The sequence below is a fragment of the Eleutherodactylus coqui genome, chromosome 6 (assembly GCF_035609145.1).
Source record: "Eleutherodactylus coqui strain aEleCoq1 chromosome 6, aEleCoq1.hap1, whole genome shotgun sequence".
NCBI lineage: Eukaryota > Metazoa > Chordata > Amphibia > Anura > Eleutherodactylidae > Eleutherodactylus > Eleutherodactylus coqui.
In genome coordinates, this window is record NC_089842.1 from 52,269,474 (window position 1) to 52,294,000 (window position 24,527).

At 47.0% G+C, this 24,527-nt stretch overlaps 1 protein-coding gene across 1 annotated transcript in view; it reads left to right on the plus strand.

Moving 5' to 3' along the window:
• Window positions 1-878: 878 nt before the first annotated feature.
• LOC136632154 (uncharacterized) overlaps window positions 879-24,527 on the plus strand; it is a 38,851-nt gene continuing 15,202 nt past the window's right edge. The window contains exons 1-4 of the mRNA XM_066606829.1: window positions 879-1,026; window positions 4,332-4,425; window positions 14,824-14,977; window positions 21,477-21,622. Coding sequence (XP_066462926.1) covers window positions 1,013-1,026; window positions 4,332-4,425; window positions 14,824-14,977; window positions 21,477-21,622 — 408 coding nt within the window. The 5' untranslated portion in view covers window positions 879-1,012. The remainder of the gene's footprint in view (window positions 1,027-4,331; window positions 4,426-14,823; window positions 14,978-21,476; window positions 21,623-24,527) is intronic.

The following is a 24,527-nucleotide window of genomic DNA, read 5'->3' on the forward strand; positions in this document are numbered from 1 at the left end:
GGGTGAGAGCGCCCTGAGCGGCCTGTGTGAGAGCGCCCTGAGCGGCAGCGCCCTGAGCGGCCTGTGTGAGAGCGCCCTGAGTGAGAGCGCCCTGAGCGGCCTCTGTGAGAGCGCCCTGAGCGAGAGCGGCCTGTGTGAGAGCGCCCTCAGCAGTTCGGGTGAGAGCGCCCTGAGCGGCCTGTGTGAGAGCGCCCTGAGCGGCAGCGCCCTGAGCGGCCTGTGTGAGAGCGCCCTGAGCGGCCTGTGTGAGAGCGCCCTGAGCGGCCTGTGTGAGAGCGGCCTGTGTGAGAGCGCCCTGAGCGGCTTGTGTGAGAGCGCCCTGAGCGGCTTGTGTGAGAGCGCCCTGAGCGGCTTGTGTGAGAGCGCCCTGAGCGGCCTGTGTGAGAGCGCCCTGAGCGGCTTGGGTGAGAGCGCCCTGAGCGGCTTGGGTGAGAGCGCCCTGAGCGGCTCGTGTGAGAGCGCCCTGAGCGGCCTGTGTGAGAGCGCGCTATGTGAGAGCGCCCGGAGTGAGAGCCCCCTGATCGGCTCGTGTCAGAGCGCCCTGAGCGGCCTGTGTGAAAGCACCCTGAGCGGCCTGTGTCAGAGCGCCCTGAGTGGCTAGTGTGAGAGCACCCTCAATGTCACAGGGGGTTCTGTTGTACAGACAGGTGGCAGAGATGGCTAACACTTGTGGCTCTGCTACACAAGGGGCTTCTCACAACCTCTCACAACTATGTGGTAATAGCTCTACTGAATGCCCCTCTCCCTGACCACAAGTGCCGGACTGTGACGTGAATTACAGTAATGAGTGAAATCCGGCAGTGTGAGAGGAAACCGCGCGGTTGTCACTGAGGTAACACGGAGAAGAAACTACAAGTCCCATGATGCAGCGGGCGCCGCCGAGCAGCCAGCAGCAGGCCGGCCCCGCTCACACACCACTACCCGTCTGGGCAGCAGGGCGCAGGTGGCGGTGGCAGCGGGCCACGGCGGGGTCTGTGCCAGAGACGGAGCAGCCACATCTCCCGGGGACACTATGGAAGACCACAGGTACCGGCAGCCCCATGCTATACTGTATACAGGGAGGAGGCTGCACGCCCCGAAGGTAGCAAACTAATAGGGCCTCTGCAGGGGGACTACAAGTCCCAGCATGCGCGCACTGCCCGAGTTCCACTACCCTTCGCACAAGTTCTTCGTGCTGTAGACGATGGAGGGGGCTCATGGGGTCAGCTGACCTCGTCTCCTTGTCCTCAAATCCGCCATGCAGGATGTATATTCAGGATTTTCTTAAATGGGGTTGTTCTACGAAACCCTATTTTTACGGTGTACGTAAATACGCAGCGAACCGAACTCCTTGTTTGCAACGGGTTCACTCGCAGTTGCGCATTTTTTGCGTGATTTTCGGTCGCATGAAAAAAAAGCCGCATGTCCTATTTTGCTGCTCCGAAATAACCAATTAAAAACAATGGAAACCTGCGTTTTGTGCAGGAAATCAGGGGGGGTGGGGGGGGTCTTCTGTTTTTTTCTTCCTTCATGCGTGTAAATACGCTGTATATTTACACGCGTTAAAGAATGCAGACAGGCAGAAATCTGCTGGTGTGAATGGCCCGAAAAGATTGGGGTCCTCAGATGTAACGGGGGTCTCCACGCTCCGCTCCTGGCTGTAAAGGCGGCTTGGCGCACACAGCGACCCTCCGTGGGGTTTAACGGGACGGTTGGGTGTTTACACGGAGGAACCTTTCGCACAGAATGGATTTATGGCGCAGGATGCCGCCAAATCCGCAGCTTCGGGATTCCACACCATAATTTGGAGGTCTAACGGCGGATTTTGATGCCGTTTTCAGTTCCGCATCCAAATCTGAAAGTCGCCTCCAAATTTCGCTGCGGAATCTCCAGCGGCTTGCGGTGCGTCCTGCGGCGTAATTCTGTCCCGTGTGAGAGGTCTCTTAGGCCGCTTTTACTCAGTCGATAAAATCGTGCAAGATTTGTGCGTTGAATAGGGTCACATACATGATGCTGGAAAAAATGGCAGCATGCCCTGTCTTCGGGCGTTCCTTCGAACGTCTCGCATCCGCAGGAAAATCGCATGTTCCCGAGCGCGATATCGGGCTGAATTTCCCGGCCCAATATCGCGCTCACCTATGTGACATTAGCTTTAGGCCCCATTCCCACGTGAAATGTCCGCAGGCGGACCGCACTGAAATTCTACGAGATTTCCACAGAGGATTTTCAAACGTTTTGGCGTGGATCTGCGCCCTGTCAAAACGAAAAATCTGCATGTGTAAATCTGATGTGGAAAATCGTCTTTCCGTGCGTTTCTGTATCAAGAAGTGATGTTATTTCTTGATGTCGGGACGCACGAAAATGAGACTTTCCACTTCACAGATCTGCATGCTGATTTTGGCCATTGACGGGGCGAATTCTGAATGCAGATCCGTGCAAAAGGAGCGTCAAAAAGACTCGGATTTTAGAAGCGGAATGGACGGGTGATGCCACTTTCGCATCACCTGACCTGCGACACTGCGCTCACTAGATGAGGCTGGGTACCGGGAGAAAGGCTGCGCTGATAGCACGAACAATTGGGAGGCTCTCGATCTGCCAAATTCGGCTGCGGATTTCGACTCTGTTTTTGGATGCGGAAATGCTGTGGAGTTCTCAGCTGTGGAAATTCCGCAGCATTTCCGCCTCCCGTGAACGTGGCCAACAACAGTATGTTCACCGGGCGGAATCCAAGGTGGATTTTTCCGCATGGATTCTGCCTCTAAAAACCGCAGCAGAAATCCTCAGCTGAGCTGCGTGCCACGGCGTGCAAATACCCGCTTGTGGATCTGCATGCAAATTTAGCCCTTTCGAATGACCAAATTCGCATGCAAATTTCCACCAGAATCCCCATCAAGAAGTGAGATGTCACATTGTTTTCATGCCTTATAGACTGCGGTGCAGATTTCCATTGAAAATAATGGGATGCGGCTTTAAAAAGGAATGGCTGTGCGCTGCCTGTGATTGGCTGAGCGCTCAGCCAATCAGCCTAGCCCTTTCGGGAGGCGGGGATTTTTAAATCCCTGCCAGCTGAAAGAGCTTCACAGCAGTGCCGGAGAGTCAGCCGGAGGACACGGCAGAGAGGTGAGTATGTAATTTTTTTATTTTTTTCACCAGCTATGGATGATCTTAAGGGGAAGGGCTTATATTTAAAGCCCTTCCCTGAAAAATCATTGCTGCAGGGGTTGCCTGCAACTCACTGCTTCCAATGGGGCTGCAGCACCGCCGACCCCCATTGAAAGCTATGGGATAGCATCCTGGACTTATGCCACGGGGATGAAGGACTGTGATGTACTCCCTATGTTTTCATTGGGGCTGGCGCTGCCCCCATTGAAAACATTGAGCGATATTGCAGTTTTTTTTAAAAAAATCATTAGTTTCATAATCATCGCTCTCGCATCGCAGGGAAAAATATCGCTAGTGGGTAGAAGCCCTGATCTGCATGCTACAGAAAAAAATTGTACTAAATTACTGTAAAAATTCAGCCGCAGCGCGGAATTAGTTTCTGCAGCATATCGATCTTTGCATACTCTCACGGACATTTTTTCTTTATTTTTTTTTTTCACTTTTGAAAAATCGTGTCAAGATTTTTTTTTTTTTTTTTTTCATGTGTGGATTTAAAAAAAAAAAATAAAAATTTCCACTCCATTTTAACCGGTTTTGCTTATGATTTTTATGCATGGGCCAAATGATAGCATTAAAAGTTCTGCACACTTTTTTATGATTATATGCGATAAAAGCGGATCTCGGTCAGATCTAACGAGGGCAATCCTGTTTTTTTTTTAATCGCAGCCATAGATTTAAATGGACGATTTTAATCCCCAAAAATTGCAACAAAATAAGACCTGCTGCACTTTAATTTCTTTCCCCGGAGACTATTTGTTCAATTTTAAAAATTGCGCCTGCGCATAAAACCCTTTCAATTAATATACTTTATTTCTGTCTTTTTTTTTTTTCCTGTAAATTGGACGGAAAAATCGTTCATGTAAATATACCCTAAATCTGCTGCAAATCCGCTCCGTGTGGATGCAGCCATATTGTTCCACTCCAGATCATGAATTCTAAGTGTAGCTGCATTTACTTCTGCTCCCCCCCCCCCCACATTCAGTAGTGATGGTGGGGGGCAGGGCGGACACCTAAGCCTTACCCGCACCGAACTTTGCAAGTGTCCGACGATTGCTTACATCGCCCTGGGGTGTCTTCCGCCATCAGAGCCGTCGTACTTTGTAAATGGCGCTGCGCTAGAAGTGATGTACTGACCGTGCGCCGGGATGTTGTGGTGTGACGTTACCTATTTTCCTATTTAATGCACACAGGCCTATTGTCACACAAACCAGCGATGCCAGCGAGGTGCCCCTGCCCAACCTGCAGCCCCGGCACCAAGACCTCATCCCTACACCGTTTGGTCCTGTAAGTATTTTATCGCTGTTTGATCTATATTTGCGTATTTACTGTTGATGCGTTTTATTTCCTGCTAGGTAAATAACGATCCGTGGGTTATTAGGAAATGCTAATGAATGCAGATACAGAGGGAAGAACTGACAAAATAACGCATGCTGCACTATTAAAGTACGGCCATAAAAACCAGCCGTGTGAATAAATGCATCGATTTACATTCGTTTCAGTTAATAAAACACGGACCAAATACAAAGTAAGAAAGCCGTGGCTGTGATTGGTTCTTCGAACGCTCCTCAGCTAATCAATGCAGCGCTCGACGAAACAATGTGATGGCTACACGGATTGACTGAGCAGCCCTGGAAGAACCAATCACAGTCGTCCTGTTGTGGAGGCGGGATTTATGAATTGACTGAGCCGCGCTTGAAGAGCCAATCCAAGGCATTGCTTCATGGAGGCGGGATTTATGAATCCTGTAACCAAAAGGTGTCTGTGAGGGGCTAACGACTGCGGAATCCGCATTGGAGCTCTGGAGAGCAGCGGGAGGGACCTGGACCCTGTCACCAGGGCTTATTTTCAGTATAGGGCTTATATGTCAAGGCTCCCCAAAAAACGTGAAAAATCAGGATAAGGCCTTTTTTGGGGGAAACATGGTTGTGTGTTTTTAGAATATGGGAAGAAGCTGGCGCACCCAAAGGAAACTTGGGCAAACACGGGGAGAACATACATACTCCGTAGAAATGTTGGCTTGGTCAGATTTGGGAGCAGGACCCCAGTGCTGTAAGGCAACCGTGCAGTAATCATTTTCGGTTCGCAATTGGGATCATTTCTGCATTCACTTCCCTTTCCTCCAAGCAGATGCCTATTTATATGCGGGGCAAGTGACAATTTGTAGAGTGATCGCATGCGGAAGTGCTTCTATTCTGCAAAGCACAGTCATATAAACACTGGTTGTGGCCGGACTTGTCATAGCGAGTCTAGGTGCCGGATGGGTCATTGCAGGACAAATCACCCAACAATCCTTTTTTATTATTTTTTTTTAACTAGAATGTATATGAAAGTTTACATTTTCAGACCCGTTGTGTCATGGAGTCAAGAAATACGGAGGATGGGGGAGTGATTTTCCGAAGGTCACTGAGAATTGTAATTTTTGATAATTCATATCTTGGAACCTATTCGGTGTAGAAGATGTGTGAGATGTCATCTCTTCATCATAATATGTAGAATTATATCATATCTCCAAGTACTGTTATTTCAATACAAGTTGAAGTAAAATTGGAACAAAAATTTCAATTTATTTTTATTTTTTTGTTATAACTGACCCACTCCAGAGAGAAAGCTGGAAAAAATAAATAAATAAAATATATGTATATAATGCCCCATACATTGAAGTTCCTTACCACAAAATAGCAGGAGGGCGTTCTTTGTGGTTTTTGAGAAAACCGTTCTTGGCGGTGACCAACTCCATGCTGATGAACATTTTGGTGGTATCAAATATACCAGAACATGCTTCCTATCTTCATAGCTGTGTTCAGCTAACAATCATTGTTTACTTTTAATTTAATTAATAAACCACCATATTTATCTAACGATCATTTGAGTGATTATCGTCCTGTGTAAAAGGACCTTTAAACCCTTGTGTGGTGGAGCATGATCTCCAAGAGCAATTTGATTAGTGTCAAGAAGTCACATTAAAGGGGTCATACCACAATATCACCTATTCAGAAGATAGACCCCCACGAATACCGAGAACAGGGGTCCCGTGTCCCTCTCTTCTCATCTCAGTGGCCTTGCAACCCCCACCTGCATTGACGGCAGATTGAATGGAGCAGCGGTTGCTTCATTCATTTCAGTGGGGCTGATGAAAATGGCCACATACTAGCGCTTAACCATCTCCGGCCGTACCATTGATAATGAATGGAGCGGCCCCGCGCACGTGCAACCGCCGCTGCTTTCAATCTCCTTCTCCCTGCAGGGGGTGCAAACTATTGTGGCACCACTGATCCAACGCTTCTAGGCCTTATTTTTGGCAGTTCAAGATTGCCATCACATTTTTCCAACTAACTAATGTACACATTGTACTGCTCCCTGATTGGCCAGCGTTGATCACTTGACCAGCTCTGGCCAATCAGACAGCAGGTATAGTTCATTGGTAGGTGCACAGTAGGGCCTTGGTGGTCTGAAGATTGTGTGGAAAACAGGAGACCAACAGCAAGTAATATAACTGCCCCCTTCGGGGAGCGGAGGATCGCTTTAATGGGGTGTGTCCTTTTAAATAACTTACCACCCCAATGTTATATGGAAAGTAAAGGGGATTGAAGACCGATGAAAGACTGTAGATAGGATAAGGGCTCTTTTACACGGAACAGTTACCATTGGTTAATCGCTGGATCTGGAGCATCTGAATGGTAATCGATAAGTGTAAACGCCACCAGCGACTGACCGATGACCGATAATGGGGATAGCGGCGTTTTCTGCGTAGGAGCGATCTGGTAATGGAGCGGGGAATACGTGCGGAGATTACATTTAATGTGCTGCTGACCTAACGAGGAAGTCGGGGAGAATTTCATTTCCTCATTTCTTTCCTGTTATTATCTAAGTATAATGTGTAGCAATGGCAGCACCACCCTATAGCATGCAGTCACACACTGAAAAACATGCCCAAAAACAGGAAAAAAAAGAACAGAAGCCAAAATGTGCACCATACACAAATCCTTACTAAGGTGGTTTCACATCTGCATTGGGGGTTCCGCTTTCCTTCTCTGTTCGAGGAGCAGGAGTGGGGAATCCCCGCGGCTGAACGGTTCCGCCTCTGAATGGAGCAAACGGCAACGGATAAACCCCATTGACTATAATGGAGTCCCTCTGCTTTCCGCTCAGCTGCCCAGCTTTTGGACGGAAGAAAAAGGCCTTATGTCCACTGGGAAATTCGGGCAGAATCCCGCCGCGGGTCCCTCCTTTCCCGCGGACATGAGGCCTGAAAATAAGATTTACTTACCTGTCCGGACGCTGCGGATCTGGCCTTCATCGCGGCCGGATCTTCTTTCTTCGGTCCAGCGGATGTGCTCGATATGTCGGCTGCGTGCATGCGCCGTGCACTTTTTTTTTTTTTAACTCCTGCTCTCCCGCGGCAGAGCAGAAATTCAGCCGTGGATACGGACAACTTTCATAGGCTTCAATGGGAGCCGTCAGTGTTGGAAACCCGCAGAAAATGGAGCATGCTGTGGGTGATTTCCCGCACATGCGATCCGCGCGCCAGGGAAAAATGACATCCACAGGTATTTACTTACCTGCGGGTGCCCAATGCATCCCTATGGGCGCGGATCACGCGGGCGGGTGACCTGAGCGGATTTTGTAAATAGAATTAGCCAGTGGACATGAGGCCAAAGTGCTGCATGCACCACTTCCTCTTCTGGCATTTGCAGCCTGATCTGCAACGGAACCTCCATCCAAAGGTTCCGTCACAGGTGTAAAACCGGCCTCAGGCCACCCTTGACACAGATTATTTTTTAGAGCGGCAGTTCAAACGCCGCACTAAATGCTGCAACAACTCCTCCATTGACTTCAATGGGGCTTCTCAGATGAGCGTTTGAATGCCGCAACTTTCTAACACTGCTCTATTTTAATGCGTTTCAGCGCTTTTTAACGCAACCATTGTAATGATAGAGTGCGTTAAAAAACTCTGTTAAAACATTTGAAAACGTGTTAAAATGTTACATTATAACAGATGCCTGTGTGAGAGCGGCCATGGGCCACTTTCACGCATGCGTTCCGTTAAACGACGCCAGAAAACGCAGCATTTTACCGCGTTTTTTAATGCATGTGACTGTGTTTGACGACTCTTTTTAACGCACCCCATCATTGTGATGGATGATGAGGTGTGTTAAAAACGTGTGAAAATGGATACGGTGCTTGAAAATCGTGGCGTTAGAAACGCTGCGTTCGAGCGCAGGTCTGCGAGGCTCCACTGAAATCAATGGGAACTGTGTACTGTGATTGGCGTGGCGCTCAGGATGCTGCACTAATCGCGATAAAAAGCGGTCGGTGTGAGAGTGGCCTTAGGCCCCCCTCACACAGGGCGTTTTATACAGCGTTTAGCGCTGCCTTTTCAGCCCAGCGCTAAACGCTGTACAACACTCCCATTCATTTCAATAGGGTGCTCACACAGGGCTGAAAACGCAGCGCCTTGCAACGCTGCGCTTTGACAGCGATGCAAGTTCTGTTTTGGGGCGTTTTCAGCCCTGCGTCGCCCATTGAAATGAATGGGCAGCGGTTTTAGCACTGCTGAAAACGCGGCAACACTTGGTGCTGCGTTTTTGGCAGCGTTAACCGCTCGCCGATTTTCGGGGTAAGAGCTTGTAATAGAAGCCCTACCCCGAAAATCTGCCCCAGCTAGGTAGACAGAAAAAAAGAAAGTTAATAGTCACCTAGCCGCTGCAGTCCGGGTCGCAGCCGCTGGTCTCTGCCGCTGATCCGGGCTTCTCCAACACTCCCAAGTCTATTGCCGGAGGCCAGGTTTGAGAACCCGCCTCCGGCAATAGAGTGCTGTGATTGGTTATCGGCACGCTTGATGCCCAATCACAGTCCTTCATTGACTGTCTCAGCCAATATGCGCCGGCAAGCTCTGATTGGCTGAGACAGTCAATGAAGGGCTGTGATTGGGCATCGAGCAAGCACCGACAACCAATCACAGCACTCTATTGCCGGAGGCGGGTTCTCAAACCTGGCCTCCGGCCATAGACTTGGGAGTGCCGAGGAAGCCCGGATCAGCGGCAGAGACCAGCGGCCGCGACCCGGACTGCAGCGGCTAGGTGAGTATTACTTTTTTTTTCTCTTCAGCATGCTTGGCTGCGTTTTCAGCCGAGCTGAAAACGCAGCCAAAATGCTGGCATAAAGTATGCCAGCGCTGCTGAAACGGGGCGGAATCTGCAGTAACGCTGCGTTTCTGCAAACGCCCTGTGTGAGGGAGGCCTTAATGTACTAAAAGCACGGGCAAATCAGTTAAAAACATCGAAAGCACAAACAACAAATATCAACAAGTTGATGCACTAATGTGTGCAAACGCCTAATTCCCCAATAAATAGACGTAAGTTTTGTCCAAAAACGGGAGTGTGAATATGCGGTAAAGGTGGCGTTACCCCCATGTACCTAATATCACAGCTTCATAGGAGGTATAATAAATGCCAGCAACAGGATGATTCATAGGGGTCTATGGGACCCCATTGTTCCTGTACAATATGGGCTGCGGGATCCGCCTTTATGTAACAGATGTAAGGTCCGTAATCCACATGCTATGGATATGCCCAAAATAGACATAAATTTGAGGACGTTTGGTCATCCTGGTTGGGTAGATTTGGGTTGCACCATGCAGTCTTGTCAGAGATGGACTCTATCGTGTTTGAGGCACGGTTGGTGTTCGCTGGGGGGTTCCAAGTCCCTAGTTCTTGCTATATTGTATGTATGCATGCATGATCTGAGTCTAGCCCTATTACTTGTCAGTACATGGGTGCTACATTAAGGACCATCTCAGATGGATGTAAGGTCCTTTTACATGGAGCAATTACTATCGTTCAAACGAGCGAAAGTGAATGCTGATCATTCAGTCTAAACACAGCCAATGACTGAATGATGAGCGATTTCTTGTTTGTTATTCATTTTATGTAGGGCTAATAATCATCGTTGCCTCGTTCACTTATCGTTCAGCCTAAATAGCAATTGTTCTTATTCACTTGTACAGCAAATTAGAAAGACTGAACGATGTATCTGCCTGTCTAAACGGGCTGCCCGAATGAACTCTGGCATTCACTCACTCATACAAGAAATTGGCAGGTATTAACAGACCCTCAGACCGACTTCACTGGAGGATTCCAATTGTGGAATTCACGGGAAACACGGCAATTGAAAAGCATGTAAATTCACTCACATGAATTGCGTTTTCCGCGAGCGGAGGAAAAATCGCGACGTGCTCTTATTTTGCCGTGGATTCTGCGCTGACTGCCTCCATTGAAGTCAGTGGAAACCGTTCGACCCGCAGCCCATACGCAATTAACATTGCATATGGGCCGTGGCTACTGGCATCATCACTTAGCGATGGCGCAGGAAATACAAATATTGAAAAAAAACTGTACTGCACATGACCGATAGCGAGCCGCTGAAGACGTGCGCAATACAGATAATTTAATTTACGCGGAGTCACCGGCCAGGCTCATCTGATGCGCGCCTCCCGCTTGTGGAATGCTGTCTGCCCGTGTGAAGCCGACCTTACTGGGGAATGCGAAACTTTGAACTCAACAGAACTCATTTGTTTACTAGGTATGCCAGTGCTTATTGGTGTAAGTGAATTACAGGGTATTGGAGGGGTGGGGGGGGGGGGGGGGGCTTATATTTTTTGGTACTATTTGTAAAAATTAAAAAGTTCATTACATAGTACATGATTGTAAAATACCAACAACAGATATACTGTAACAGCCAAAACTTTGGTGTGGGCACATGCTGTCCTGCACACATTGGGCTTCTGCCCACAACTTGCTGAGCGTGGCAGTGGAATGTGGTTGAACCACTAACTGTTACTGAATGTGATCTCCTCGTTCCTCCACCCAGGTGCCACTTACTAATCAATATAACTTCACTCTTCAGCAAAACAAATCAGTTCCAGCACCCAGAAGTAGTTGTCATTTTACTCCAAAACTGAGCATGCAGATATGTGAATGATTAGATGAACGGTCTTACCACCTGAGGCCTTAAAAATAGTTTCACCCTTGGCCTATAAAAGGCTCTCGGAGGCTCCTTGTATGTAGTGACCTTTTTTTCCACTTGTGTAGAGCTCATTGACCACTAGACGCCTCTACGACGCAGAGAAGAGATTTCACCCCGTTACCAGAGTCTGAGAGGGGCACATTATTGGGATGTGAGAAGCTGAATGGTCGTATCGATGAATTGTCCTCCACCGGCCGTTCTGACCAGACTTTTAGGAGGTGGTGGACCAGTGGATGTGTGAGGGCACACAAGGTGACCGGGCTCAGGATGCCCTCAGCAGACCATCAGTAGAGAGGATCATCAAACAAGCATAAGCAGCTCCAACTGTTTCGTTGTCCACTATCTAGAGAGCCGGTGGCTCCATCATTACACCCCTGTGTCTCTCGGAACTATTTCCAGTTGTTTGGCTGAAGAACATTTGGTCTCACTGCACACATTTTTTGTAGTGTTTGCTGCGGTGTCTTGAATGACAAAACTGGACTGCTACGGAGTGGAACAGGGTTGTCTTCAACGACAAAACCAAGTTTAGTTTGGGAATGGACGCCGGCCATGTTTGTGTCTTGACACCTAGGGGTGAGCTCCCCCAGCCAACCTTTACTGTGGAGCGGCGCACTTTCCCCCTGCTGGTGTAATGGTCTGTGGGACTATCGTATATGACAGTCGGTCACCGCTAGTGACAGCTCAGCGATATGTTCAGGACATCCTGCGGCCACATGTGTTTCTCTCCTTGCGGCTTCCAAGAGGCAGCAGGATAATGCTCGGCCGCACACACAAGGGGGTCACAGGAGTGTCTCCACAGCATTGTCCCACTTCTGTGGCTGCCCGATCACCAGATTCATCACCAATAGGACATGTATGGGACCATCTGCCCATGAGATTACACGACCTAGAGACTGTTACAGCAAAAGTGGACTGATATGCCAAAAGGATACCATATGGAACCTTTGTACCTCCATCCCCGTATCACATCTTGCATCCAAGCTAGGGGCTGTACAACTGGGTACTAGAGCCTCCATGCCAACCCATATCACATCTTGCATCCAAGCTAGAGGCGGTACAACAGGGTACTAGAGCCTCCATGCCCCCCAGTATCACATGCTACATCCAAGCTAGAGGCGTTACAACAGGGTACTAGAGCCTCCATGCCCCCCAGTATCACATGCTACATCCAAGCTAGAGGCGGTACAACAGGGTACTAGAGCCTCCATGCCCCCCAGTATCACATGCTACATCCAAGCTAGAGGCGGTACAACAGGGTACTAGAGCCTCCATGCCCCCCAGTATCACATGCTACATCCAAGCTAGAGACGGTACAACAGGGGGTCAGTTTTTGCTGACCCTTCAAGGGGTCAGTTTTTAAGGCAGATTTTGACATGGATCTGCAACATTTTTCACCCTTTCCATTGAAGGAGTAACGTTGGCTGCAGATCCGCATCAAAATCCTGACTAATGATGGAAATTTTGGTGTGGCTTTTCTACTGCAGAAAATCCACACCAAATCCTGGGTGTGTGAACGCACCATTAGGCTCCCTACACACGGGCGAGCGTTATATTGGGCCAAGAAACTGAGCCTGATATCGCGCTCATCACCCTGGGATTTACCCGCGGATGCGAGGCAATTGTTCAGGTCTTGCATCCTTTTTGTGAAATTTTGATCTCTTGTGCGAGCTTCACGCTTGAAAGCGGATCAGAAGTGTTTCCTATTAATTTCAATGGGAAGCCTAGCATCGCACATCACACGGTATGCAAAAGCCACGCGATGTATTTGAGGTCCCATTAAAATCAAAGGGCGATGCGTTCTGAGGAACGCAAAAAAAAAACAGAACATGCTGCGATGTTTTTCCTCGCTGCATTGCAGTAAGGGAAATCATCGCTCATGTGTAGGACTCCATTCAAAAGAACAGACTTCATATTGGCCTGAGTTTTGTGATCTTGCAACTCACAAAACTTGTGCGAGATTCTCGTCCGTGTGAAACCAGCCTTAGTGTTAAGAAAGTACTTGACTGCTTCAAGGCCCAGATCGTTACCAGTGATCCACAAAGAATGTTCTTCTAGGCAGTCTAGGTGTTAAATCACACAAATGCTGGTCACGATCTGAGCCTTCAAGCTGTTGGAGCGACTCTCTGGTCTTTGGACAAACAGGTATGTACCATTAGTCAAAGGGCGCACCGGCGAAAAACATACGTGAAAAAATGCGTAACGACACAGGCATTTGTGGCATGTGTGGTATACATTTTGATATGTTCTGATCTGTTTTTGATAAGAAAACATACAGATTTTTCACTGTAAACTTTTCTTTTTCTGCTACTTGTGACCCCGGCCTGAGAATGTCTTTCCACTAGGGGGCTCTATTTATTCACCAACTTTTCAGAAGAAAGTGTCTGATGTGGAAGCATACGTGCATACAGATATTCTATAGCTCCTCTTGCATGAATAGGACTTTCGGCAGAGGATGACCACACACTGCTGTCACCCACTGACGATTGGCTCCGTCACCAACCCCTTCTCCACTAGCTGACATCCCAGAAAAGTCATAACTTTTTATACAATCTACTAAGGACAAAATTCCCTCTCCGTGATATAAAGAGAATCTGTCACCTACTTTTAGCCTTATCAGCTTAGCTTATGTTCTAGAAGTAAGTGACCCATGGAATCCGGGGATGTAAGTGTTATACTTACCTTCCTAGTAGTTCCCACTGTGTCCGCGCTGGAAAATAAATAATGCGGACGGTCTAATTTTATCACTAGCGGACTACTTGGCATTGCTCAATGCACTATGCTGTGGCTTGGAGCGCCGACAGCATGATAACAACGGGGTGTGTAAGTATAACACATCTCTGGACTAATATATATATATATATATATATATATATATATATATAATAGTCACCTATTCTTTGCCCATAGGCTTAGCTTATAGGGCTAAAAGTAGGTGACGGAGTCTATTTAAACCACGATTCACTTCACTTTCAGGTTCACAAGCTTCTTCGGTGAAAAATGCACCTTAAGGACCAAGCACCATAAATTTACAGTGCTTGGTCCTGGGCTTTAATCCTGGAAGATAGCAAAAATACTGTGCGGGATTAAAGCCTCTGCTCCTGCAATCAAGCAGGAGCAGGTCGGGTCCTCAGCTGTCACACACAGCCGAGGACCTGGAGGAGAATCGGTTCTTAACCACTTCTGCCTTCTCCTTTCTAGGCTACATAGTGCTAAATGAGCGCTGTGTACTAAAGAGTGAAAGTGGAAGTGTTTCTTTCACTATGTGACGGGCAACTACATGACTGCCGGGTGCGCTCTGTCACAGCAGAGCTGTAGGGTCCTTAGGTCATTAAACTGGGATATTTCCCCCTGTAACCAGGGCTCCTATGGATGCCCCAGCTACAGTGGAAAAGTGTGAAATTGAAAAAAAAAAAATGTGAATGACCTCCAGAGGTCTTATGTGATGTCATGGGGGACATGGAGGGTCAAAAAAATAGTTACAAAAAGAAGTTAAAAAATTATCAAATAAAATGAAAATATATACATAAAGAAAATTGGGCATTGGTGGCAATATATTGCCTTTTAATGAAACCTTACTTGTGTACTGGAGGGTGTGCAAGGAAGGGTAAATGTGTACAGTAGCATAAATGACACTTTATTTTTATTGTATTGTCTCAGATCAAGCCCTGGGCAGAGCTTCCATGGCCGATAAAGACGTACTTCTGCCTGGCCATCATCTCGCTCCTGTGTGTTCTCGGCTTAACCATCTCCAACCTCGTGCAGCAGAGTAATGAGGATGCCACCGTGTCTCTTATACAGCTCATAGGAGTCGGTAAGTGCACAAGGCCTTGTGGTTGGTTAATTGACTTATTAGGATCCGTGAGATCCTGTGGCCTGTGCATAGGGGGAAGGCCGTGGATGTGCTGTGCTGCAATATTTGCTTGTGGGCTAGCAAAGAGGGATGATTTGTTTTCCTTTAGGGTACATGCACATGGACATTTTACTTTGGTCCTAAAATTGGACATAAAAAACATCTGTGTGCATGTACTCATAAAAAGTTAAAGGGGTTGTCGGATCATAAACTATTAATGGCCTATCTTCGGGATAAGTCACCTATAGTAGACCCGTGGTGGTCTGCTGCTTGGGACAGATGCCAATCAGCTGTTTGCAGGGCCGGCATGCTCATTCGCAATTTCTGCAGGAAGCAGACAGCTTCGTTTCCACTGCAGTGGCCAGGCTTGGTATTGCGGCATTGAAGTGAATGGGAACTTTGCCCTTAATACCAAGCCTGGCCACTGCAGTGAGAATGGAGCTGTCTGCAGAAATCAACTTGATTCACAGCAAGTGGTCCGGCAAATAGCTGATCAACTGGAGTCCTTGACAGCAAACCCTTGCCACACTGCTATTGATGGCCTATCATAAGGATAGGCCATCAATAGTTTACAACTGCACAACCCCTTTCATTTATTTAAAGTAAAATTCGCTTCTCTCAATCCTTAAAGAGTAATTGCTGGGTAACCCCTTTAAGATACAAACGACCATTTGAGTTGCAGCTTTTAGCGATCATTTTGCATAAAGTATTAAGTAGCTACTCAGCTACTTAAATACCAATTAGGTAGGCAAATGAAGCATTCGCTGAACACAACTAATAGCCTGTGGCTATTATATGATCCTTTATTCTCGATGGGAAACAATGCTATCAGCACTCCCCGTGGAGAACTACTGATAAGAGTGAAGGACGATTTTTAGGTTAGCTTGAATTTAACGATCAGCTAGCAGTGCCCAAAAAGCGCATGATGGGTGCACATTTACACGCCCCGATTATCGCTAAAACGATTGCCAAATAGCAATTTTTAAAAGGTGATCATCGGCTGGTGTAAATGGGCCTTTACAGTACAGTTTCGTCAAAGAATCCGTAGCGGTTTTTTTTCCTCTACGTGTGAATAGGATTTGCGTTAATCCAATTCACTTCAATAATAAACATTTCTGCTGCAGATTTTCCACAGCGGTTCTCAACATGTGAATGCACCCTAATGAAACTTTTTGTGGCCATGATTATGCAAATAAAGGGTGAGGCTATGTAAGTGGATGCATAACTGTGCCCGCGATTTGTACAAGAGGATACGGTATTGCGCCATTTCTAGGCTGCATGTTCTTAAAAAAAAAAGTTACAAAAGTTTGAAGTGCTACTTTGAAATAAGTTTTGAAATTGGTTACCGGCAAATAACACTATGGTTAGGCGTTTGCGTTTGTGCTGTTTTTGCCGGATGGGCATTGTGTTTTTCTGTGCGCATCGTGTATTTTTCTGTACTTTTTGTGCAGGCAAAAAAACCCGCACCGATGCCCTCAGCCATTGAAATGGGCAGTTAATTTACTGAGTTTGAGGTGTTCTTTCCCAGCACTAATGCGCACAAAAAAAAAATAGACGCCAGAATTGCGCAGCCAAATACGCGCATGTGAACAAACCTATTGAAATTAATGGGCTCTCTTTTCTGCATACAGTATATGCAGAATTTTCATGTGCAAGTACGCCTGTGTGACACAGCCTTATGCAAACATTCTTATGCTCCATTAATTCATCCCAGAACTGAGTAAGTACATTACTTCAATGGGACTTCTCATAGCGCACCTCCCAAAATATATCTCTCACATACAAGTTTGATAACACACTGACGATGAGGTACTGTGACACAACTGTAAGTTCTCCTTTGGATATAATGGCATAATAAAAGGGACCCTCCATCCTTGTCCCCCTCACCTGATTGTCTGTCACACTCTGGACATCTCCATTGTGTATTGCAGTCACTTCCACGCAGTGCTGCCTCATGTCTGATACTTATCAGGCACCATCTTGATGCTGAAATCTTCTTTCTTCTCACTTTCTCTTTACTAACACTCCCATGATGCATCAGCACAGCATCCCATAACCAGCCTGAGCCAGGACCATCTCTGCTTGCCGGGAGGGCACTGCCATTACCTTCTGTATTCTACAATCACCTCAATAAATTACAAACCATAATTATACAGTCTGGAGGATGAGCTGTGATCTCCTTAATTATAACACTGTGACAGGAGCCTCGAATCATTAGTAACTGAGAGGAGTTTAATGCCTGTAATTTTGGGGTACATATAATGTGTTGTATGACTGTTATTTTTTTTGTGTGTGTGGGGGGGATTTCTTCCACTTTGTTTTTTAGATTTCATTTTTACGGCGTTCATTGCGCAAAATAAATAATGTTATACATGATTCTCTGGGTCAGCATGACTCCAGCGGCACCAAGCTTATACAGGTTTTTAATGTTTGTACATTTTATTTTTTTTTTTTAAAGATTTGCTTTTTGTCGCCGCATTCCCAGAGTGATAGAATTTTTAGTTTTCAATCGACGAAGCTCTATGAGGGCTTGTTTTTTTTTCAAAAACTGAGCCTTATGGGCCACTTACACGCTGCAGTCACACCGTTAAACAACAGGGATCTGAGGTTTCTTCGGTCACCGGTGTTAGTGCAAGTGCCCGGCTGTCATCTGGGAGACTTGCGCCGACCTTCTAATGCAGCGCCGTCAAAAGACTGCACTGCAAAATAAAGCCACTCAATGGATGCCCTCAAAAGACGTTTGGGCGTTCGTTAAGGGGTTAAACGGAATTTCCAGGCAAATGTTATTTATGACCCATCCTTAACATACGTCATCAATAAATGTTCGGCTGGGGTCCACTGCTCAGGACCCCAACCGATCAGCTGATCAGCACCCGCTCTCAGCGCCACGACACACAGGGTACGGAGCAGAAGTAGATCACTCTGCCCCCTGTCTGGTAGCTGTCATTTATTTTAATGAGAGTTGCGCCTGTAGTTACCAGCGCCGGACACTACTTGGATCGGAGTAATCTGCTTCCTTTCCATACCCTGTGTGTTTTGCCGGTGACAGCAGGCATCGGAACAGTTGAACGGTTGGGATCCTAAGTAGCGGACCTCGGCACAATAGCTGTTGCTCGCCTATCCTGAAGATAGGTCATCAAGAACATTTGCCTCAAAAACCCCATTTAACACTTACATGACCAGATTCCTATGATAAATAGAGCTACTCAGACTACAGACTCAAAGTGGCTTCCAGGAGCGAATGGCGAGGCAGGGAGCCAACGTAGGCCTATGGGTCCTCTTTTAAAAGCTCCCAGCCAGCCAGGGTGCGTCCCTAACCCCATGCCACCCCTAATTTCTGCATAGTTCTTTTTACTAGAATATATTGCATATACGTCTTTATTGCAACATCTTCAGCATCCTCTTATTTCCTCATTCTGCAAAGTACAAGACGTCGGAGAAGCCATCACTTTAGTCACAGACAACCTCCGTTCATCATCTGCATTGTTTGTCTCAATAAAGAGAATGCTGTCAGGTAACTTGCAGTCCTATGTAAAAGCCTAGATAACCGTGAGCTGACCATGAATTGTACCAAGACCCAGACTCAGTTCTGCTGCATCAGTAAACAGGAACCACTGTGAATTTCTCAGAAGTTGTACATTTTGGTGCAATGTTTTGTGCCGGCCGCAGGACATTTCGTCATTGCTTAGTGGAATTCTGCAGAACGCTGACCAAAAATTGCTTTGTATGTGTGAGAAGCCACCCTGCATGTTGTTTTCTTTCCTGTAAGTAATAGTATCTCCTAGCTCAGTTTGGATGGAGGGGTTGTAACAAAGCTTCCAGGTTAAATCAAGAATGCTGCTTAAGAAAATCCAGAATATAACAAATCCAATGAGTTACTGTGGATTTTTTTTTATAAGCCTCCAGTGTCGTCACTGGCCCTAAAAATGTAATCTACATATATAATAATCTGCAGGTATAGGGCTCGTTAGTCTCGCGTTATGTATGAAATCTGACAGTGTTCTATGCTGATATGTTAAAAACAATCAAGACGGTCATTGTGAAGTGAAGGATGAACCGGAATATTAATGTAGTGTTATGGCTGTTACCGTGTTTCCCCGAAAATAAGGCACCCCCTGAAATTTGCAGAAGTCCCAAATATAAGACACCCCCCGATAGTAAGGCATAGTAAAGTGTGCAGGCAAGTCAAGAGGCCTGTCCCCTGCTGCCATCCCCGTTGTCTCCTACCTCCAGATGTATAGGTAGATCTGCAGACAGTCGGCTGTTATCCTGTCCCTGCTGTGCTGTAAGAGTGTGCTGTTGTGAGCTCCCCTTGCTGGCTGGAAAAGTCCATACTGTACGTTCTGTTACTGCTGTACACGTCTGCTGTGATGAGCTCCCCCTGGTGGCCGGAAGCTGCAATACCATCCCTGCTTACAAGTGGTATAGGAACTTCTGTCTGCAGACAGGTACGTTACTTTACAGCCCTTATTTTTTTATGGCTCTGTGTGTGAGTCAGGCAACCAGTGTGTGATTCTTAAGGCTGGGTTCTCACAGAGCGTATTTCCAGTGGAAATCTCGCAGTTTTGCCACAGCGATAAACAGCGAGATTTCCGCCGGGAAAGCGCTGCTTCAAAACCCACGGCACTCAGCCGCTTGTTTTGAAGCGACCTGGCTGCACGCTTTTCCGTTTCTGTGGCCGGTGAATCCGCACCACAACACCGGCTTCTCCCAGCTTTGCCATGACAGATTTGCTGTCCCATGTGGACGAGATTTCTGCGAAATTTCGTCCACAAAGCTGGCCAATTGAGGGATTAGCGGCCACAGATGCATTTGCCGCGGCGAAATAAGACACCCCCTGAAAATAAGACGTAGCGCATATTTGGCAGCAAAAATTAATATAAGATGCGTCTTATTTTCGGGGAAACAGGGTATATGCAGGAGGAAAGTATGTCTTGTTACAAATAATGCCCCAAAACCTCTTCGTTATACACCCTTTCCTTATTGTTAAAAGAACAAAAACTCGTATTGGTGCTTCGATCCATTTGCGTCTTGACTACTCATTACTGATCGGTCCTCCTCTCGCCAAACTCTCTCCTCTCTAGTCTATCATGAATGCAGTAGCAACGCTCATCTTTTGGTCCTACAGCAATGCATCCACTGTGTGCCAGTCACTACACCGATGCCTCCGATCTGTGCCAGTCGCTAAACTGCTTGCCCGTCCGCTGTAGAATACAATTTATATTCATTACTTTCACCATTAAACTCTCCGCAGAGCTGCACCACCCTACATGCCCTTTCTCATCTGTCTACCACCCAACCTGGGATCTCCATCCTGGTAATGATCTCAGACTAAACATCTTCCATAATCCTTACAAGACTATTCCTGAGCTTCACCACTTCTCTAGAATGTGCTACCCCATCACTGATATCCAGTTTTAAGCATGCCTTGAAAACATATCTCTTCAAGGAAGCGTATCCTATTCAGCAACCTCTCTTCTCCATTAACGCAACTTCTATTTCTCAAAACCTGACTCCCTTCTGTCCATGACGATCACCCACGCCCTAATGCACTACCAATCTGTATATAGGCAGATGCTGGCTGGTGAGCGGCTCATACAGCCTTATGTATCATATTTGTATAAAAGATGGCTCAGCCATTGTACAGATCAAGCACGATTGCCTCTTGTGTTTTCTCATTGTGTCTAAGCTTTTGTGAGCAGGGCCCTTAGGCTTCATCCCAAGTGTAAAAGTTGTTCATGTGCAGTGGGCATGTACAACAGGGAGTCACAGAACATTTTGTGCTACTTCAGAGAAACCTCTATTGAACATTGTTCAACTTTTTAGCAATGTTCTGAATCTCGCTGTTTAATTAAAGGCATCTTGTAGGATGAACACCCAGAAAACAGATCCTTCACTCTCTCTGATAGGAAGAGTGATCCTGTAATACAGCTGGCCGTACTTCTTCAGCAGCTAACGAATTCTCCATACGCATGCATGCTCGATTTGGGGGAGCGCACATGTGTTCTCAAAGGGCAGAAGGGAGTAAGCCGCTGGAAGACACACCTGGGAACAAATCACCGAAAAGGATAAATTCCATACGAAAATCGCTGAAAAAGGCTGTACTTGGGCAGGGACAGACAACAATTCCCAACAGCGTGCAACAGGGCAAAATGCTATATGGGGAGATGGCACAGCAAACATAGATGACCAACCACTCACTCGCCTACTATGCACCGGAGGAAGGGGTGTGGGTGCTTGGGATTATACTTGTATAGGGTGCAGAAAACCCCTTTAATAACTGTCAGTCATCCACGCATGAGCGGGCACGCAGGTAGTGCTGTCAGTCAGTTGTACCTGTTTATTAGCATAGTGTAATAGACTAACCTCATGTTTGGCACCATGTAACAGGGATTGGCATAGGTGGAGGATTAGCATACTTGTACAAGTCACTAAGCATTCTTAATGTTTTTTTTATCAGTGTTCTGCATCTACTACGTGACCCGGGGCATCCTGCAAGAGAACCGCCAGGAACTCATCGTCTTTGTGCTCTCCATCTTACTGGAAATGATTCGCTCAATTGTCAACTTCAGTGTCTTATCAAAAGATGCTAAACCGGATATTCAGGTGAGTCTTGTCTTATATTTTCCACTCAGGACCATAGGTTATGTCTGGATTTCCTAAAGGGGGTTGTCCAGCATTAAACTACTGATAGGCCATCAATATCAGATCGGTGGGGGTCTGCCGCTAAGGATTCCCTGCGATCAGTTGTCTGCCTGGCTGGTGCATGGAGCTAATGTGTGCAGGGAGCACCAACTCCAAACTTTGCTGGGCCATTGGAGTGGGAACAGAGCTGTGCGCTTCCCGCCTATGAATGCACCAGCCTGGCAAACAGCCGATCAAGGAGATCCCAGTCGGCAAATTTCCAATGATTTGCTAAGGAAAAAAGAAAGGCCATAAATGGTTTAAAGCTACAAAACCCCTTTAAGGAGTTGCCGTGTGAAATTAAATAACTAGCTGGAGGATCGGCACTGATCTTGAGAATGGCGATCCCTTGTACCCTAGAATAGATGGAGCAGTGGGTGAGCATGAGGAGTGCCACTCCATTCATTTCAATGGACTGGCAGTGATGGCTGAGCACTTAAATTCAACTAGCTACAGCAGCGAATGGAGCTAGTGTTGTATTCACTTAGGGGTGCTATGGCCCCCATTCTCCTGATCAGCAGAGGTCCCAGCTGTCGGACCCCCAATGAAAAGCTAGTTATCGCCTATCCTGTGGAAAAGGAAAACGTAATTTTATAGGACAACCCCTGCGGTCTTTCTAAGATCTGCGTAGCGTTACCTTCCATGCTATATTTCTTAAAGATGGGTTGGCATGTTGCAGATTTGCGGTAGTGAAAACCTGCACCCAACAGTATAGATTCTGCGGCATAAATGAACATGCTGAGGATGTAAAATCCAAAGCGCAGGCCCATTTATGCTGCAGATTTTGGCCACCGGTGTGTGGATGTCGTTTCTGGAATCCCGTGCACCATGTCTCCTCTGTAAAGGGGGTGGATTTCTGCTGCAGAAAGTATCTGTGTGAACATACCTTAAAAGATATTTCTATCAGGAAAGGAACATTCTCTCTCCTAGGATGTGCTAGTTTTAGAGCGACCCTCCGGGCCTGAACAGAAAAACATGGCTTCTCTGACTACGTGGTGCACACTGTGTATTAGGGCTCATTCACACAGACGTATTGTCACTGCGTATTTCTTGTGCATAACACGTGGTGAATGGAGGCAATGAAAGTCAAGGGACTTTCACTCTTCTACGCACACTGGCGCTTGGGCACTGTGTATCGATACGCAGGAGAAATAAATGGCAGCACACTCTATTTCTCCACGTATCCAACGCAATCCTTGAATGGCTGTGTATCAAACGCTGGCCAATCGCAGCCCCACGTGGTCTCCGCCGGCAGAGCGAAAAAGCTGCGATATGTACAATGTTGCGGGATACTTGCAGCGTTGTGCGCATGCGCCCGTGTGAATGAGCCCTTAGTCTAAGACACTACATGCTGCTGTGTATTTGCGGTGCTGACAGCATGCGCCCACTCAGCTGATCGGTCGGGGTCCCGAGCTACGGACCCCAGATGATCAACTATTGATAATCTGTCCAGAGGATAGGTCATCAGTAGTATTTTCCCTGGAGCGTATGTAAAAACGTCGCATTTTTTACAAAGCGTTTCACTGCATGTCTTAAAATGCAGTATACGTGTGCAGTTTCATATTTACTGTTTTTTGGGGGTTTCTTTACGCCTCATCCATGTCTATGGGCAATTAATACACTAGTAAAACGCAGAAAATAGGACATGCTGTGTGTGATTTTTGTTTGTTTGTGTGCGTATGACCATAGTGTCTTAGACTAATAATGCATACTAATATACGGTGCACTTCATGTAGTCGGAGAAGCTGCTGCGGCCATCTTAGTTTCTCCAGGCCCATGCGGTTCCTTTAAAGGGTTTGTACCAAAATTGCAAGTTATCCCCTGCCCAGAGGAGAGGGAAAAACTTGCTGATCAATGAGGGTCTCACAACTGGCACCCATTCCAATTTCAAGAACAGGGGTCCTGTGTCCCCATTCTCCTCACTGCAAGGTGAACAGGAATGGTGCACTGGTCCCTCCAGCGTACCTGAGCTCTATTCACTGTCAGTGGGACTGCTGAGATACCCGAGCGGCACCAGCTCAGGTATTTCCATCGACACCATTGAAATGAATGGAGCGCTGACTGCTCATACTCGGCCAGCACTCCCTTCACAGGTGTATCACTGCATGAGGAAGAAGCGACCCTTGCCGTGGCAATCCGAGTGGGACATGGGAGTCCTATTTTGGAGATCGGCGGGGGTCTTAGCAGTGAGACAGGGAATAGCTTGCAATTTTAGTACAACCCTTTAAAAAGATTTACTTAGTTTGTAGGGGAAATATTGTTAAAGCTTGTATAACCAGAAACTGGTAGGACGTGGGGGTTTTGGTGGTGACTCCCAAATACCGTTTTGGTTGAAATTAAATGCGGTAATAGAAGTAGTCTGCACATTGCCGTCTGTGTTCAGGGAAGGGGCGACATAATCCATGTTTGGTTTACACATGCTCCAGTCCTTTATTCCTCTGGATGATAAGCGGTGCCAGGCAGCAGCTGACCTCCTGTTCCCTATGGCTGTAGACATGCATACTCGGCTGATCAAAATGTGCTCTTTTATGGAGGAGTCCGTGTCATATGTATACAGTCATTGACCTACTTAGTCACGTTCGTAACGGAGGTGGTGTTTTCTGTACATTCAGTACATTTGCCGGAGGAAGTGACAAAAATTAGGGCAAGAAAATAAGTTACACACAAAGAAAAGCTTAAGCAATACTGTGTGACGCTCCCAAGCCAAGGGGCAAAGCAGCTGCCGCATCAGTGAGAAGACTCGCTGGCACATTACTTTATACTAGGCTGGACCCCTCATTGCGCTCATTGGCTGGGGGGATCCAACGGTAATGGTAGGATAGATCCC